This window comes from Festucalex cinctus, chromosome 6 (genome assembly GCF_051991245.1).
Source record: "Festucalex cinctus isolate MCC-2025b chromosome 6, RoL_Fcin_1.0, whole genome shotgun sequence".
NCBI lineage: Eukaryota > Metazoa > Chordata > Actinopteri > Syngnathiformes > Syngnathidae > Festucalex > Festucalex cinctus.
The window spans coordinates 18455964-18476532 of NC_135416.1; the positions used below are offsets into that span (position 1 = coordinate 18455964).

A 20569-nucleotide genomic window follows, 5' to 3' on the forward strand; every position below is an offset into this window, starting at 1 on the left:
TCTTTGAAATGTCTACTAGGCTGCAAGCTAAATGAATCATAAATGATAAACAAAATGTTAGTAACATGTTGCTGAATATGCCATAAAGATCTCTGTTAGTTTGTGACAGACACGATTCTTAACTTGCCTATACGTTTTCATGGTATTAGCCTATCCTTTGGATAACTCATCTGATGTAAAAAGGTTTGGCAGTTTGACAAGTTAGACAAACCAAGTGTGGTTGCACTGTGATGTACAACAGATTATGTGTCCCTTAACAAGGAATGCAATTATGAATCCCTGACTGCTGCATATCAGACGGGAACTGTAATATAATCTTGTATAAAATCTGTAGTTCATATTTTATTGGTAAACAAGATAGCTCGTCAATGTGCCCATGAATGCATTTACTGCCATTTAGTGGTCATTCAATGTCATTACAGTCAGGTGTCATCACGCCATCAAGTTATTTATAACTTTCTCGAGTTAATGAGCGTATTCAGTAAATACGTTACAAGTGACATTTTTATTAGAAAAGTTTATTATGATTACAGAGTATTGAGTGCAGTCACCTTACCAAGCATGCTGTATTGGACAAAACAACTTCAGAGCTGCAGCTGCTATATGACTCAAAAAATAAAGATGAGTTGAGTGCTGATGGATTATTTTTATTGTGTGGTTTTAAACACTATCAGTGACGTTGATAAATGGTTGATTAAAATCATGCATGCAACTATGAGCTGCTTATTGCTATTTGACCTTGCACCTTTGTGCACACAATAAACTATTGGAGTCACAACTTTATGGTTTTACTTTACTTAGTGTGAATATGAGTTTTATTCAACATTGTACACTGAAAAACAGAAATTCTAGAACAACAGTTGTCAGTGTAAGTTCATTAAGGTGAGCTGAGGTACATCTGCAAGGCTGGTGTGAAGATGAGGACTGTTCCTAATATCGACACAGTGAGGAAGGCCCACAGGAAAATCCTATCCAGCACCTGAGCCACAAACTTCCAGTCTTGTACAACCTGTATGAATAGAAAACCCAAATTCTTAGCACGGCTCAACATGCCGCATTGTATCCAAAATGATCCCTCAAAGCCACACACCTCACGGATGAAATGCTCCTTCCTGATGTGACGACTGATGTAGCGAACAGAATGTGTGGCCTTCTCCAGCATGGCAAGCCAGGCTTGATTTTCCTCGTCCTTACCTCTCTGCTGTCCAGAAGCCCCCTTCCTTCCGAAACCTCTTCGAGGTTTCAGCTCAGGACTACTCATCTCGCTATCCGAGTAGTGGTATCTATAAGCAATGCATAGACTGTATGTTATAATTACACCCTATTAAGTGGATTTTTTTTTTATTTTTTTTTTACCTGTCAGTGTGCCCCCGCATACACAGCAGCCTGGGCAGTCTCTGAAGGAAGAGTGTCTTCACCCAGGGGGCCATGGGATGGTAGGTTGCAGAGGAGCGATGATGGACATTAATGACGAAAACGGTTACAATAATGGAGAAGGTGACGAAGATCATAATAAATAGCAAGTATTCTCCAATTAGTGGGATCACCTGCGGCAAGGTAAGACAAAATAAATATCAGAGAACATCCTGTAAGTTACATCATCTATCGTCAATATTGAATTACATGTGTTGCGGAAATTACTACATTAGGCGCTTTTCCACCGCTGGAACTTTTGGAAAACCTTTCAGTTTACCTGATTAAAATTCAGTTTGCGTGTTTTTCCAGCAACAACAATTTCCAGGGTAATTAAATTCCCTAGTGGACATCCAAGTACGATATCAGCAGTAGGGTCTTTCTGAGCCAGAAATGATCTGTCATTAGGTGTTTTTCCACCAACAAGCCCAGCAACTTTGAGTTCTGGGTAAAGCGAGTTCTTGGTTGTAAAAGTTCAGCAGGGAATTTAGAATTGTGTTTCCACAGCGTCTTCGAGTTCTCTGTAATTAATTCAAATGAGTTTGATTGAGTCCAGGCGATGTAAAAACAACGCCCCCAAATTTGACCAATCGGCCGTGGCCATTGCAGCCCGCCCCCTCAAAGTTCCTGCATGGCTCAACAAGATAGTACTTGGATGCCCCCTGGGGAATTTAATTGTTGTTGGTGGAAAAACGCCCAAACTGAATTTTACCAAGGTAGTGTGAAAAGTTATCCAAAAGTTCTGGTGGTGGAACTGTTTGGTTTTAGAAATGTTATGTGTAATAGCATCTTGACAACCAGGGGGGAAAAAAAAAATGTCCAATCACGTTTATTTTGATATTCCCCGATCTTTGTGAAGTAACTGGAATACTGCAAAAGACATTTTTGAAAAACAAAAAAGTTTTTATTTTGAAGCTATGATGTGTCCACTACAGAGGACATTTTGTAAAACTTAAATGCTAGGCTCAAATACAGTTAAAATAATTCAAACAATACTTTAATGTGTTCTTAAGAGCCTTATAGAAAACGTGCTAACAATATTTAAAGCCTAAATTTGTTCAATAAAAAGTGTTATACACTTACTTTTCCTTTCCCCTAAAAAGTGCTTGCACTGAGGGAAGCCATTTTCTTTTATGATGCAATCAAAGGTAGCAAAGCCCCACCCCTACACATTTGTTAATTGGAAAGCTCTGAATGTCCTCTATAGAACACAAAAGGAGTTAATTCAATCGTATGCATTGGGTGGGAGATATTCAGGTTTAAAAAGGTCCACTACAGAGGACAAATTTGAATTGTTGGTAGTCAGGAGGATACGTACTCGTGGTATCAGTACTTGGTATTGGTGTCAGTGACTATTTCTGGTTTATCAGCATTTTTTATAAACATTTCTATTCAATGAATTTCAGAGATTTTCACAATTCACAGGCTGGCCCAGTACCTATCCCCACTCGGAATCGGCTGATCTGCCAAATGAGGTCTAAAACAGTGTGATTGGGAAATCCCTACTTTTTACCTTTGAGGACGAAGGGATGATTTCCTCTATGACCAGGAGGAAGACAGTGAGTGACACCAACACAGATGTGGAAAGTGACAGTTTCTCTCCTTCATCTGACGGTAAATAGAAGACCAGCACAGTCAGGAAGGACAGACCGAGGCACGGGATGATGAGGAAGAGGGTGTAGAACAAGGGCAACCTCTTGAGGATGAAGGAGTAAGTTACAAAAGGGTACCAGTACACGCCATCCCTCCTGCTTCCCTTCATTCCTGTTGCATTGAGGATTTCCCACTCGCCATTGTCAAAGAAGTCTTTGCGGTCAACATAATGATCCACCAGAACCAGATCAACCATATTGCCGTCGTAAGTCCAGGAGCCAAACTTCATGGAGCAGTTTTGGCGGTCAAAAGGAAAGAAGGTGACATCCATGGTGCAAGAGGACTTGTAGCTGGCAGGCGGGGTCCACGTTATCGTCCCATCCCACCGAACGATGGCTTTCGTCATCAGGGAACCCTCAAAACGACCATCCGCGCTAGGAATTGAAGGAAAAGGGATTGGAACGAAATATGTCATAATACAGCTGCAGCATGAAGGGTAAAAAAATAAAAAAGAATATTGTGTATAACTCACTTTTCATACAAGACAATGTCTGGCAGCCATAAAGTCTCTGAAGGTACTCGGATGGATGTAATGCCACCATATTCATCTGGATTCCATTTCAGCTTGACATCGATCCATTCCTGTAAAAATGTAATAAATAAGTTGACATGGGATGGACTCTGGATCGTATGCCAGAACCTTGGAATTTAATAAAAATTCATCTTCCATGTTATTTACATCTGAGGGGATCAGAATCTCTTGACTGATGAACAGTGGTGTTAGTTATTTCCATTTACTAGTGTTCTATTGAAAATGTGAATTAGAAAATCGCTTTTGATTTTAAAGATGTGAGTACATCAGTACACAAACTAAGATAATCAGCCTTAATATAGCTTGAACCAGAAAAGCACAACAAAAAACAAGAACGATCAAAACTTATACATAGGTGTAAAACGGTTTGATGTTGCTGACTATTAGTTGTTTCTTGTGCCATAATTACAGTACTGACAAGTTACCTCATACTGTAAAACGATTTAATCAACAAAATCATCATACCCTGAATTGAATTGTTCCACTTTAAAATATACCCTCCTTGAATCATATCTCGAGGTACGTATCAAATTGCCTTTTATTGGTGCAATGCACACCCCTAACATTTGCATTAGTTCTTATGGGAAAATATTTCTAAATCCAAACAAGTTGGAGGCAGACCAGCATACTCGAACTGTGTTTGAATATGTATTCAAACTTTCAGGTTCCAATGTATGTTTTTTGTTTTTATTTTATTTTTTTTAATTCAGAACCATGGACACTGAACTGGAACTGTATGTCCGATGATCATTGGCATGCTAGTTCATTGGTTAATAAAAATGGCTTCGTTCTGAATGCCATTCGTAGTTGATCAAAAATATAATGTGACATCATATAAATGCTACCATTGCCAGAGCCATAATGTGATATTTACACAGTAAAAAAGCCAGATTGGCTGCTTTATAAATGTTTGTTCCCCCTGCTATCTTCATCATCAGCACTTCCTACACATTTGAGTACCATTTCATCAACAAAATTATGCATTGAAAACACATCTGCAGTCTCCAAGAAGCAGAGCTTAGTTTGGCTGATGTGTACCTGCCAAAGCCAGACATTTGTAGTCATCAGTTGGTTCTTCACATCCTGTTGGAATAAAGGGCACAAAGTTTATTTTTTCAACTGATCAATCACTTGTCTGAAGGAAAAAGTAATGCTATGGCATTTATAGGCAGTTGCAAACCTTTATAAGGTGAGGTGTCAGTGTTTTTTTTTTGTTTTTTTTGTTTTTTAACCAGTTTGGGCAAATTACTGCAAAATAGTGTGAGGAACAAAAAATATATTTCCAAATTATTTTATACTCAAGCAACATTATTGTGGGATTTAGCATCTATTTTTCAACCCAGTGATGTAAATGTTTAGAAAATATGCAGACCTGGATAAATTTGGGGGTATTTTATTCCTTCAAATAATCAAAATTGAGCATTTTGGAGAAGAGGTCTTTAAAGCTGCTCAATGTAGAAAATTTGCTCGGTCCACAGAATATTGTGTTCTATTGCTATAAAACTATGGAACCTACCAAAAGAAAGATTAGAGTCTCTTCTTTCAACAGGAAAGAAAAAAGAAGAATATTTTTATATGTTTCTGTTTTGCAGCAATTAGCATTAGAAAATAGGTAAGTTTCATCATTGTTCACAAAATTGCTTAGAATTGTGGGCAAACAGCTTGTTTTCATCATGGCCATGGTTGATCTATTATACTCTGCTGCCACCTGCTGGCCATTTATGTAATTACCATTTTTTTTCAACCATTCTCTGCAGTTGTTAGGCTCCATCAAAACCTGCAAATACAATCCCAAAGGACACACTTTCTCATATATATATATATATATATATGTATATACAGTGATACCTCGGCTCACGAACGCTTCAGCTGACGAACTTTTCGCCTCACGAACATTAAATTCGCGAAAATTTAGTCTCGGCTGACGAACTACTTTTCGGCGGACGAACCAAACCATGCGGTCGAACAGCACTACGGTGGCGGACACAAGAAGCTGACGCACGCTCACGGCGTCCCAGTTCGTCACCCCCTTTCTTTTAGTGCGGACGCGGTTTGTGTTTGATAGACATTTTGAGTGTACTTTTGCTATTATGGGACCGAAAAAGACCCCACCACAGGCTAGTGTTAAGCCTAATGCTTACCAGCGAGGGACGGCGATTCGGCGGCGCGTTTGCATTGTAGTCAATGGAGTTCGCGCCACTAAAAAAAGCGAAAGTGCCATCACGTACCTCAAAAAAGGAGAAAATCGTGCCACGGCTGTTTAGTCCCAGGAAAGAGGTGAAAGTAGTTGGCGGTGCTCACTTTTTGTTGACTCGCTAAAGTGCTCCACTTCCTTGTCACCAAGGGACACACCTCCTCCGCTCCGGTGAGCACGAAAGTGCGAATGAGCGACAACCGTTCCATAAACACTCTACGCGGTGAAACGCTCGCGAATGAAGTAAGTCTACCATTGCTACTATCCTTAAGAACTACCATCACAAAGTAAAATAAAACGACTTTATTATACAGTACAATTTATTTCTTTAATTACAATACAATAGCACATTTATTATACATAAAATAAGGTATATTTTTGTGTAATTTTAAGGGTTATTTAGTAGAAAATTATGTTTTATAGGGACCTGGGAACGGATTATTCTCATTTTAATGGTTTCTTATGGGAAATAAATGTTCGGAAGAAGAACTTTTCGGCTTACACACACTCTCTGGGAACCAATTAAGTTCGTGAGCCGAGGTATCACTGTATATATATATATATATATATATATATATATATATATATATATATATATATATATATATATATATATATATATATATATATATATATATATATATATATATATATATATATATATATATATATATATATATATATATATATATATATATATATGAGAGAGAGAGAGAGAGAGATGATTGCTGCTAATGCGATTTGTGTCACTGTAGACTGTAGTTTGTGTTCCTCACCACATCCACCAGTTGTGAGATCTTAAGTCCAAAGCGCACAGTAATGGTGTCATTGGCATGCTGCACAGGCCGAACCCACTTCTGATAACCTCGGAACAGATTCCTCAGTAAAGAATCTTCCAACTCGGCCAGCGACACAAACTCATCTTGAGCTGGAAAAAAGAGAATGAAAACCAAAATAAAATTACAGAACCTCATCCCTTGTGTTCTGTATATATGGCTGCATTGCTGACCTCAACTATCATCTTGCATCAACTCTACACATACATGTACTGTATAATATAATAAGAACAATTTTAAGTCATTTCTAAATGTACCTAATACCAGTCTAAAAATTAATAGCAACACAAAAAAAAAATCTCACTCGTGAGCTATTTTTAGAACACACCCACGGGCTACTCATGTGGCCCCTGGGGCTACCTGATGACAACACACATGTCTGCTCTACAGCAACTACAGCCCTGAGTCAAATCCTGTGAGGTACTGCAACCATGAAGGGACTACAGATCATTTACCTAAAGCCCTGGATTGAGAGAAATCAATTACTTCACTTTTTTTTCCTTCTATGCCATTTTACACATAACACGCAAAGCGAAAGACAATCAATCTACAACAGCCTAACAAGCAAAGCGAAAAATGTGGTGAGGAAGTGCCAGTGTCAGGCAAACGGCTCCAAACTGTCAACTTTGACAGCTGGTCATGGCCGAGCGGAAATCTCGACTCTCCCAAGGCTGACAAAATGATCATGCTGACATGATCACCTCAGACAGAAGCATTGGCAGGGGAGACGAGTCGAGTTGCTCGGTGAAGTCAAGCACGAGACCCAACAGTCACTTAAAGAGACGCTCAAGCTGAGCGAGAGACAGCCGGTACAGGAAGACTGCTTCTGCTTTAGAAACTCGAAGGAGAGCAGACATCTTGGAGACGTCAGCCCTCTCAGGTCGACAGACAAAAGCACATCATGGTGTTTTCTTAAATGCAGACTGACTGGTCCAGGGTGGCGCGGTGATCGACTGGTTATCACGTTTGCCTCACAGTTGAGAGGTCATGTGAAATCCGTGCTCTGTGCCAAAGTCTGTTGGGATTCCGAGACACCCATGACCCCAAGCGATAATAAGCAGTACAGATGGATGGATGGATGGAGACTGGTTCATAAGTTTTGGGACTTTTTTTCTTATACCTAAATAGACCTTCCATCCGATTCTTTTTTTTTGTAGTACTTATTGAACACAAGGGTTGTGGATGAGTTGAGTCTTTCCTAGCTAGCTTTGGTGGGAGGCGTGATACACAATGGATAAGCAATGTGATTAATTGCAATACACACATGAACAAATATGTACATTACCTCACAAAAGTGAGTACATTTATTCAGATACAACACTTAAGAAATGACTTATTGACACAATGAAAAGTAGTCACTGCACAGCTTATTTGACATTGTAAATTTATTGTTCCTTCAAAATATCACAATTAATCGCTCAACCCCTGACAAGAAAATAAGTACACCCCAAAATGAAGTTCATCAGAGCTTCACAGGCTCCCGCCGGTGGAACAAAACGGGAACACCTCTCCAGGCGTCCAGGAGGCATCCGAACCAGATGCCCGACCCACATCAGCTGGCTCCTCTCAATGCGGAGGAGCAGCGGCTCGACTCTGAGTCCCTCCCGGATGACCGAGCTTCTCATCCTAGCTCTAAACGGAGAGCCCGGACACCCCTGCGAAGGAAACTCATTTCATCTTGTTCTTCCGGTCACGACCCACAGCTCGTGACCATAGGTGAGGGTAGGAACGTAGATCGACCGGTAAATTGAGAACTTCACCTTTCGACTCAGCGCTTTTTTCACCACAACCGGCCGATACAGAGTCTGCAAACTCTGCATGACTGTAGACGGTGCACCGATCTGCCTGTCGAACTGCCTTGACACCATCTGTCCCAAATAAGTTTATTTTGGTCTCATCAGACCACAGGTCATGTTTCCAGTAATCCATATCCTTAGTGTGCTTGTCTTCAGCAAACTGTTTGCGGTTTTTCTTGTGCATCATCTTAAACTCATTCACTCTGAACCATTTTCACTGAAGTAACCCCTTCGTTCTAGTTTTATTAGATTTTGACTGATTTTGCAAGGCCCTCAGATTCTATTGTGTCTGTGTTCTATTGCTATAAAAACATGTAACCTACCAAAACAAAGATTAGAGTCTCTTCTTTCATAAGCCAAAAAAAACAAAACAAAAAAAAACTATATTTTACGTTTTGCAGCAGTTTGCATTAGAATATAGCTAAGTTTCATAATTATTCACAAATCTTCTTAGAATTGTAGGGAAACAGCTTGTTTTCATTATAGCCCTGGTTGATCTTTTATACTCTGCTGCCACCTGCTGGCCATTTATGTAATTACTACCATTTTTTTCACCCATTCTCTACTGTTGAAAGGCTGCATCAAAGGTTTCTGTATGCTCTAGCATGAAAAAAAAAAGTATAAATACGTCTTTTGGACACAATAGATATAAAATAGAACTTATGTCTATGTTTTTGGGAGCAAATGAGTAAGGACACTTCTTTCTGCAGACCAATTTGATGCAGTGTGTGGCGTATGGTCTGAGCCCGGACAGGCTAACCCACTACCCTCTCAACCTTTGCAGCAATGCTGGTAGACAACCTCTGGAATCTGTCCTGTTAAACCAATGAAAGGTCTAGCTACAGTTCAGTTTCAGGGTGTTGGAAATCTTCTCATAGCCTTTGTCATCTATAGCGACAGGTCTTTTTTTTTTTTTTTTTTTTTTTTTCAGAGAGTTCCTTGCCATGAAGTACCATGTCAAGCTTTCAGTGACCAGTATGAGAGCATCTATCTGTAAAAAAGTGTAATTCCAAATTTACCACATCTGCTCCCTAGTCGCACCTGTGACCTTAGTCACGTTACAAAAGGGAGGAAAAATAACTAACTGCTCGATTTGGACATTTTCATTTAGGGGTGCACTCGCTATCGTTGCCAAAGATTCTGTATTTTGAGTTATTTTGAGGGAACAATAAATTTACACTGTTTAATCTGTATACTGACTACTTTTCATTGTGTCAAAATACCATTTCTTCAGCATTGTCCTTTGTCAAAAATATAATTAAATATCTGCAGAAATGTGAGCGGTTTACTCACTTTTGTGAGATAATGTAAACATGTACATATTTGCCTACAAAGCGTACACGTAATGGTCCCAATATGTGCCCTACACTGCCCTGTTTAAGGAGGGTAATGCCACAGGTAAATTGACCTTGACATATACAAATTTAACAGTTTTTTTTCTCCTGACGGTGCACCATGCTGACCCTTTCTGACGACATCCACATAGGCCAATACATGATGCGACTAAATATAGTGTCAAGCGCTAGTTGTTATAATTACCTTTGAATATACGTAACTAAAATATTACTCATATCTCATCTCAGTATGATGCAGTGCAGTTCTACACTCATACAAATACAATCACAATTGGATATTGTGAAGTTATGACAGTATCTATGTACATTTTTGAATTGTGTTTTTGCAGGAGCTGTTAAACTCTTGCATTGATTATTACTGTATACGGTATTGTCTATTTGTACGTGGTAGTGATTCGTTACCATGCACTCTATAAACAGATTGGTTAAATCTACAAAAAAAAATAAAAAATAAATCTGACCCAAATAGCTGGTAGTTATGTGTCCGACAGATCCTTTGGTTAAAACAACCACTCTAGAATGGTAGTTGTTTTCAACTCATTTATATTGATGATTGGGCCAACCGATACAAATCGGTCATTCTGACCAAGAGATTGGTTAATCTGTGTTAGAGACTGACATCCCCGAAAAAAAAGTACCACTGATTGTCACACCCACCATTGTGGGGCAAAATTAATTCTCCACATTTGACCCATCCACTGAGCAACAGCAGGGGGTGCGTGCGGAAATATTTGGTGATCTAACCCCCACAAGTTCCACCCATAAGGTTGAGCGTCAAGCAGGGAGGCAAATGGGTCCCATTTGTATAGTTTTTCATACGATCTGGCCAAGGATTGAACCTACAACTTCCCAATTTCAGGGTGGACATCTATCCCTAAAAATCCCAGAGCAGGGCCCTTTGGCCCCTTCAAATTTGCATTAATCCAATCGTTAACGTATTAGCATCCACCTAGCATATGTATATGCAGCCACTCCACAGCCATTATGCTGGAATGTCTGGAATGTTGGGGTCCTTCCCAAGAAAGGGGCTCATGTTGCAAATAATGTTGAGCGTCAAGCAGGGAAGCAAATGGGTCTCATTTTTATAGTTTTTATATGATCCGGCCAAGGATTGAACCCACAACCTCCCAATCTCAGGGTGCACACTCTACCACTTTAATATCCAAAGATTTTTTTCATCCCCTTTCAAATGCAGGACTGGGGCCATTTGGCCCTTCGCTTTGAATTAACATATTGATGTCTTCACATGTAAATGCAGATGTAACTGTCTACACAGACATTATGCTGGAATGTAGCTGAGCTGAGCAAAGGTGCAAATTAGGCAGGCCAAATGGACCCAGATGTCCCTTTGTTCTTGTTGAGAGCAGGCAAAGTTGAGCATTTGGCTGAGTGACCACAATGAACCAGTTGTATTCTTACAGTCAAACTGCAAGAAATATCAAATTTTCCCAACAATAAAATGGTATGTTTGTAATTAATTCCTGCGAACTTGTTTGTTGAAAATAAGACATTCCTTACTATTTTATGTGTGTCCTGTGTATGGTATAATAATATGTACCAGTATGTATGTGTAGCTTGAAGAAAATGTAGGACTGAATCTATATCAAATAAAAAAAAAATTGAGCCTTTTGAGGATGCTCCTTTTATACCTAATCAGCATGGACAGGTCACCTAGGAGAAATGGTCTTTGTCTGTCCCTGAGCTCTTTTATCCAATGTATTCCATCAAAACCAGACAAGTTTGGGATAAAGTTCTGTGTGGCATTTGACCCGAAGACAAAATATGTTTGCAACATGATCTCCTATCTTGGGAAAGATCCCAACATTCCAGACATTCCAGCATAATGGCTGTGGAGTGGCTGCATTTACATATGATAGGTGGATGCTAATACGTTAACGATTGGATTAATGCAAATGTGCAGGGCCAAGAGGCCCTTGCTATGGGATTTTTAGGGATAGAGCTCATTTGGCTCCTGCTTGGATGTACAAGTGCTAGAGCACTCGTCCTCCCAAGCAGGGTCCCAAATAGCTTTTCTGTCCAAATTCCAGAGGAGGGTCTTTTGGACCAAGACATTTGAATTAATTCAATCGTTAACGTATTAGCATCCACCAATCATATGTAAATGCAGCTGCTACATGGACATTATACTGGAATGTACCAAGCAGGGCCTTTCCCTCTTCAAATACCGGATCAGGTCAATTTGGCCCTACACTTTTTAACTGCACTCATTGACCTATCAGTCAGCCACCTATTATATGTAAATCCCATCACTACAGAGCCATTATGCTGGAATGTGCCCCAGTATCGCACACACTAGTGTTCAACTGACGCTTATAAAAGTCTAGTCATGTGCTATTTTTATTTTACTATTTTCAGAAGAGTAACTTTTATTGTGAATGCAAAGTATAATTTTGCTTGAGAATTGGGGCGGGGAGTGGTGTTTGCACACTGTTGTGTGCTGTTTTACAATTTTACTTTTGGAAAAATAAGATATTTCTCACAATTTATTTGTGGATTCCATGTATGCAAACAATATTTGTTAGAACATAGTATATATGTGTTGCTTGTAGAAAGTATAACATTGAACGCGTATCAAATGTAAAACTGAAGTGAGAGGCCAACAGTTTGTCATTTCTTCCTGTGATTTATTGATGATGCACAGAATTTAAACAAGAGTTATCAGCTTTGAAATCACAAACACAAATGCACTCTATACTGCAAATACTATATAGTACCACATAATGCTATGCACTCTATACTGCACACTCTTGGCACTTCCAAGCCTTCTCTCTGCACTTGCCACAAGTGTACCTGTAGCATTCATCGCAGCGCAAAGTGGCATGATTAGTGCCGCACTCCCTTTTGACCTGGCATTTGGCACGCTTCCCAGGTTCTGGTGTTGCAGGCTGTTGTCGAAGACGGTTCTCCATGTTGGCCTTCTTGGCTTCCATATTGGAGTCTGCCAACTCAGATGCAAGTTCCACCAGGAATTCGACCCGTCTCTCCGTCACGCCATTGCATGCCTGATACAGGACGTGAGCATTCAGCGCTGCAATGTCTAGCATGTTGTAAAACACAGCGACAGGCCAACGCCGTGTTCCTGCGCGCACCGTGTATTCTTGTACCATCTGCTCCATCACATCAACTCCACATTTCATGGTATTGTAGTCTGTCACTGTATTTGGCTTCTTCTTGCCAACGTCGTCTGTCTTCACAATGCCATGCATGCTGCTCAGGATGCACACGGTCTTCATACGATTTGGGGCATACACTGTCAGTGTTGCATCAGATGTAGAAAACACCTGAGTGCTGTATTGCTGTCGGCCCGAAGTCTGCTTGGCTGATGGGGGCAGCTCCCGGCAAACCTTGTTTATTGTGCCAAGGAGGGTAGTCTTCCGTCGGAGGAGTCGTTCGGCGAGTGTCAGAGATGTGAAGAAATTATTCGTCGTCACAGTTCTCCCTTTGTCCAGAAATGGCTCCATAAGCTTCATCGCCACATCTTCTCCCACTCTCACCCGCTTGGTAAGGCTGTGGTCTTTGTCAAGATAGGGGATCATGTTGCAAACATATTTTGACTTCAGGTCACATGCCACCCAGAACTTTATCCCAAACTTGGCTGGTTTTGATGGAATGTATTGGGTGAAAGCGCAGACAGACTTTGTTGGGAGCAGCTGTTCATCTATGGTGATGTGCCTGCCTGGATTGTATGACGAAATGCAGTTTGTCACAAAAGACCTCCAAACATCGGAGATTGGGGCAAACCTGTCAGTCTCAGATCGTTCAGCACGCGTGTCCTTATTATCAAAGCGTAGGTGTCTCATAATATCCTGGAAACGGTTTCGGGCCATAATCTTCATGATATCAGGTCTTCCCAGTTTTTCAGACCAACAGTCTTGCAGCGATGGAACCCTGGCTACTCCCCGCAAGAAGATGATAGCAATGAATGCCATAAGCTCAGGGACAGACAAAGACCATTTCTCCTGTGTGACCCGTCCGTGCTGAACGGTCCACTGCCGAATGGAGTGGAGCATCTCAAGACTGATAAAACGCAGGAAACACTGTAAACGAGTCTTCACTGTTTGTTGGACCAGAGCAGCTGGTTGCCCATCCGCAGCGTAACCTTCAATGGACATTAAAAGGGAAGCTGTCCCCGGTTGTTGCTCCCGCCATACTGTGCCATCGTCGCCCATCTGTTCTGCCCCAGTGTGCACCTCCAGTCGGCCTCTCTTATTTGGTGGCTGTAGTGACACAATGTACTCCTCCTGCTGCTCCTCCTCCTCCTCCTCCTCACCTAGTGTGATCATAAATTGGAGGTATGACTAATGCAATATCAAAATGTGTGCAAAAATAACTCAGTCGAGGTTAGAATCAATGCAATGATATAATTTGAATTATAATTTCAAATCATCTCATGAATGCCTCCTCTTTATACAGGACTGTCTCAGAAAATTAGAATATTGTGATAAAGTCCATTATTTTCTGTAATGCAATTAAATAAGCAAAAATGCCATACATTCTGGATTCATTACAAGTCAACTGAAATATTGCAAGCCTTGTATTATTTTAATATTGCTGATTATGACTTACAGCTTAAACAAAACTCAAATATCCTATCTCAAAATATTGAATATTTCCTCAGACCAAGTAAAAAAAAAAAAAAAAACATAATCAGAAATTTTAAAACAATAAAAGGCTTGCAATATTTCAGTTGATTTGCAATATGCCATTTTTGCTTATTTAATTGCATTCCAGAAACTAATGGACTTTATCACAATATTCAAATTTTCTGAGACAGTCCTGTAAATTTAGGATTTCTTTCATCTTTTTAAAACACAACACAATCTGAAACGCATCTGTTTCACTAAAAAACAACAACATAATGTGTCATTGAAAATAGGATGTTTAGGAAATCATACCAGAAGAAATTGTCTCTGCTATATCAAGCTCTTCTGCATCGGAGACGGCGGTGTCCAAGTTCTTTAGGATCGACTCCAAAGCCTGCCTAACTTTGTGCTCCCTTGACGGCATCTTCGCTTCTCTGTTCAGCCTTTCTGTTGAGGCAAGCTTGGAGGCACGCCTATTTATGAAGTGAGGGTCGGACCCAGCCGAATGGTCCTTTTCTCTAATTTCCCAAACAAAAGGGGAGGGGTAGCACTATTGTTCTCGTTGCACCACAGAGAACAGAGGGACATCTGGGTCCATTTGGCCTGCCTAATTTGCACATTTGCTGAGGGGATTAATCTGAGGATTTGATAAGGGTGTGAATGAGAGATTGGGGGTGTGGGGGAATAGTGGGTAGGTTGTAGATACTGGCTGGCTGTCCAAGTTGCAAATGCTTTCCTATCTAAAACGGAGAGTTTCATAAAGAGTGTATGAAGTCTCCAGCTAGTTCAGTTTAGAGTTCCTGTTAAGAGAAAACGGACGCGTATTCCACTTGACTGGTTTATTTATTGCAGTCTGCAACAACACAGACAAAGAAGGATTAATACATGTCAACAATATACAATAATAAACTTAAATCGAGTGTAAAGCAGGCACAAGCTTCACAGTCACTGTTTTCACTCTTAATTCAGCAATTAAATCGGCAAGCACATCATTCTACTGTCACCGCATTCAGTAATTAAACAACCAAAAACAAATTAAACAATCATGTGAATAGCATGCTAGCCAAAACTACAAACTAGCACGGGCTGACGTGACTTCCACCCACCTTTTGCATCTACACACAACAATAAACCTTCAGGAATACAGCCAGTCGGTATCTGTGAGGGTTTTGTGGCTCGAGAAACGCTAGTTGCTTCCAGGAGAGGGAAAAGAACACACAACCGCCTCACTCGCATTCTTCAGTGGTGCGTTCAATGACCACCAACAGAGTAGGAAATTTGAAACATGAACGCAAACTTAACACTTATACCCCCAAGCAGAGGCCAAATGATCTCTATACCTAACAAGCCCAGAGCATTTTGCATTAATCCAATCGTTAGTGTATTAGCATCCACCTATCATATGTAAATGCCACCACTCCACAGCCATTATCCTGGAATGTTGGGGTCTTTCCCAAGATAGGGGGTTGCAAACATATTTTGTCTTCAGGTCAAATGCCACACTTGTCTGGTTTTGATGGAATATATTGGATAAAAGCGCCATTAGCTCAGGGACAGACAAAGACCATTTCTCCCAGGTGACCTGTCTATGCTGGTTAGGTATAAAAGGAGCAAAAGGCTCTTTTTTTTATTATTATTATTATTTGATATAGATTCAGTCCTACATTTTCTACAAGCTACCTGTATATATATATATATATATATATATATATATATATATATATATATATATATATATATATATATATATATATATATATATATATATATATATATATATATATATATATATATATATATATATACATACATACATACCGGTCTATATTATTAGACCATACACAGAACACACATAAATAGTAAGGAATGTCTTTTTTTTTTAACCAATCAATTTTTAGAGTGTAGCTTGTGTTGTTGTTTTGTTGGTTTGACCATTGTGCCTTCGTTGTTGCTCCCAAGCAGATGACAGTAGGATTCACTGGACACTATCAGCACTACACAGTAATTGTCCTGAAGTTACACGACAGAGGACGCCACAATAAATCAGCAGTAACACAAGAGCTCTGCATATTCAGCAGCGTAAGAGATTGGCTTTATATTGCAGCGCAGCGACAAACACATCAACAGATGAGGCGTGCAGCGAGCTGATAAGCAAAGAGTGAGACGGTTTGACCCACAGCAAATTCCCAGCCGTGAAGAGCGACAAGAAGAGACTGGTTTGGAAATGGAGGTTAACTGCGTTTAGGAGTGTCAAAAAACACAACATTGAAACATTTTTTTTCCTCTCCCAGATTCCTTTTATGGATTATGAGAAACATGTACTCAATGGACCACAAGTAATGTGAAATGCAATAGCCTCCATTTTCTGAACTGCTACTATTCATGTACTGAGCTACAGGAATGCTAGAACCAGAAAAGACTTCCCACAACCTCTTCCCACAAGTTGGAAAATAAATTTCTCGAAAATGTCTTGGTATTAGGGATGCAACTAGCTTTTATTTTAATGGTCAATTAATATGTCCAGGCAGGGTGTAGCTACAATTAGGTGAATGAGTAGTCAAAATGTAAAACTCGTTGAGGGCCTTGTAGGGTGGAAAAGTGCTATATACAGTATATTATGCTGATGAATTACAATTCACTCAAGACTAAAGTCCACTGATCACTTGAAGGTGTGAGCACAGGTATGTATCCAAATGGTCTATTATCACACCCAAAATGATGGCTGCATTCAAAGCTGTCTCCCTGTCCTGTATGTTTGTGTGTCTGATCATAAATAAATGCTGATTTCAGTCTCGGGTGGATTTCATCCCATTGCATCAGATCTTGTATCACACAGTCATCTGAAATGCGTCTACCTCTGGATGTAGTTACATCTCAACAACTTCAGTTCACAAGCACAAAAAAAATGTTCACATTTGGTTGCAGAAGAAGCTGCGTCCTCCCTCACCTGACGCTATTTGGCTATGTGTGTGTGATTGAGGACAGAGGTGAAGGGCATGGGAAATGGGATGTACGGGAACACAGAGCCCTTTTTCATTACATTATAGAAACTAATCCATCCATCCATTTTCTTGACTGCTTATTCCTCATAAGGGTCGTGGGGGTGCTGGAGCCTATCCCAGGTGGCTTCGGGCAAGTAGGCGGGGTACATCCTGAACTGGTTGCCAGCCAATTGTAGGGCACACAGAGATGATCAACCATCCACACTCACACCTAGGGACAATTCGGAGCGCCCAATTAACCTGCCATGCATGTCTTCGGAATTATATAAACTAATGTTCTTGCTTATTAACTCGTGCTTTGTTTACCCATAATCCAGTGACACATACTTTTTGCAAAGGTTAACATCATCAGTTTCAGTGCCCTTGAATACTTCATTTTGAACAAATATGTCTTCACATGCAGGTGATTGTTTGTTCAAAACATGCCAAATTTATCCGGAAATGAACTTGCAGCAAACAGTCCCTGGCCAGTGTAGCCACATATTGTATGAGCTTTTATTAGGATTGTCTAAAAGAGAGAGAAAAGTCCCCTAAAAACGCACAACTTGCTGACATTGACCATGTAAGTATTAACGGCGCTTTATTTCTGGAAACACACAAATCTTGGCCTGTAGAGACTAATGAAGTGTCCCAGTTCTTGAACTACCTGTAATGTAAAATGACTTCAAAGTGATGACATAGGTCAATTGACACAAATTAATCCGTCCCTTTGGTTGTACTGTAGAAGAAACGTGTTTATTATTTTTTTTTTAAACAATTCCCTATTTAAAAAAAAAAAAAAAAGTGATTTGTTAGTACATATGGAGGTAAAACCAGCTATGTTACGTGTTACCTGTCATTAAAACAGACACATATTAGTATGCAGCTACAACAACATCCCAATCATCCATTTTCATATTAACTGTATTTAAAACGTAATCTCAAGGTCAGAGTTGATGTAAAATGTAGGTTGTGTTAGTGATAAAAAAGGAATGTTGCAATTAATGTATTATATGGGTAACGATTGTAGTTGTGCTACGAAACAAGGATCCATATTATTTCTCATAAATAAATAAATAAATAAATAAATAAATAAATAAATAAATAAATAAATAAATAAATGCTATCTATAAGGTGACGAGAAATGCCGATCTGGAGAGTGTCAAACCTACACATGCACACTCTTTCTTACCTTGTCCAGCAACCTTGTCAGCGGTCATGAGCGAGCACAACACGACCAGCACAAACTTCATCGTGCGTTTGACAAACACTCGAGTTGACAAGTCGTCCAATTTCAAACCATATTTCTGCAGCAAGCAGGGGTATCTATCTGCCTTGACGTTTACTTTCAGTCCGCTCCCGGACGCAGCGAGAAACGCACGTCTTGGCTGCGACGTTGTGAAGATGCTCCCCGCCGGTAATGTTACCAAATCCGGCGTCTCTTTGCAAGTGAGTCGGCAGCTGTCGAAGGAGGAGGCAGTGGACGAGGAAGAGGATGAAGGGGCTTGCCCGTTCAAGGATGGAGAGAGAGCGAGCGAGAGAGAGAGACCCTGTCCACTGTGTGTGTCCGATTATAGAAAATTTAATAAATAGACACGCGTCCTCCCTCGGTGAATTAATTGATCGTGGCCACGCACGAAAGGTGCTCAGCAGGTTTTTTTTTTTTTTTAATTTTTAGTAAAAAAAAATATATATACATATATATATATATATATATATATATATAAAATACATAACTAATGAGCCCCGTAATGCGATTGGCTGGCAACCAGTCCAGGGTGTACCCCGCCTGCTGCCCAGAGCCAGCTGAGATAGGCTCCAGCACCCCCGCGACCCTCGTAAGGAATAAGCGGTCAAGAAAATGGATGGATGGATGAGCTACGTAAAATAGGTCTAACGATGCCAATGACTCAGTTTCAAATTCCGACATTTTCTGTGTACCCTAAATGCACCAATACTTGAAGCACACGTACAAAAAAATAAAAATAAAAATAGACATAGGTGCACTTTGGACATCAGTGCCAAAAGGCCATGTGCCCGGACACCCATAGCCCCTTTACACTGCACATCCCTGATTGGAACACCCGCAGTGGATTTATGCACATCCAACAGCCTGAACAAAACACAACAGCAGGCCTGGATGTCATTTGTTTAGGCTAACAAAAAAAGCAGTCAGATGACTCATAAACAAGTCATGTTGAACTCTAGAGGGAGATGGACTCTTGCTTTCTCCTAATTAACTTTGAGCTTACAGCAGCTGGAAGAGGAACCGTAAGGTGAATCATTCCACTACGACTTACACACACGCAGACAAAGAGTATCCGCCTGTGCTTTTTTAATCAACTTTTTACTATTTAACACCCATTTTCGGCAACTTTTTAAATCCAAACATAAATGGGAATGAAGACAAAGATTTGTCTGCGACTTTTTGAATGACATTTAAGCAAAAATAAATAAATAAATAAATAAATAAATAAATAAATAAATAAAAGATTTGTTGCGGGGGCTTCCTCATATTTGTCAAGGGTGGTGAGGCAATAGTAAATAAAATAATGTTCCTTCGAAGCATTGAATATATTTTTTAATCTCTATCATGGGTTTTTGTTTTGCCCTGTTGGGAATAAATTATTTTTGTCACTCCTTGCACCACGGTCCCAACTCCACTATGAAAACTCTAATGCTGGTCTAATGCTGCCTTCATGACGTGGTATCTTAATTATGGTAAATACCACATCTCAAGTAGAAAATTGCACTCATATTGTATTTTCCACTGGACAACTGGGAATTTATTTTGATTTCCGAGTTAAGAGAACTTTTCAAGTTTGAACATGGCAGAGAGCGCAGAAGGATTAGTGAATGGCAAGATATATTAATATTTATAAGGGTGTTAACGTGCACTAGCACAGACTAGAATCTACACAATTACATATCATTCACAATTTTGCTGTAAGAACAAAATCACATGAATAGAACTCGGTTGTAATTAGGAGTTACCGAGTGGTAACGTCCATCTTTCCCATGCCATGTGAAGGCAGGATAATAGACTTTGTCTATATCCTAAGTAGCCTTTTGTGCCACTTACTATATATGTGTTATGTCAGCCAATGGCAGATCACATATAGTAATCCATTCACACTCACATTGGCACATTTTAGAGTCTTCAATGAACCTGACATGCATGTTTTTAGAATGTAAACTCAGATTC

General features: G+C 39.9%; 1 protein-coding gene across 1 annotated transcript; it reads right to left on the bottom strand.

Moving 5' to 3' along the window:
• Positions 1-537: 537 nt before the first annotated feature.
• On the bottom strand, positions 538-18870 carry chrnb3a (cholinergic receptor nicotinic beta 3 subunit a). The gene is made up of 8 exons (XM_077524299.1): positions 18557-18870; positions 6569-6720; positions 4637-4681; positions 3539-3648; positions 2927-3440; positions 1357-1547; positions 1091-1283; positions 538-1009 (listed from the first exon to the last, which is right to left on the bottom strand). The coding sequence occupies exons 1-8, from the start codon at positions 18615-18617 to the stop codon at positions 878-880; spliced, it is 1398 nt and encodes a 465-aa protein (XP_077380425.1). The 5' UTR covers positions 18618-18870; the 3' UTR covers positions 538-877.
• Between the last annotated feature and the right edge of the window lie 1699 nt (positions 18871-20569).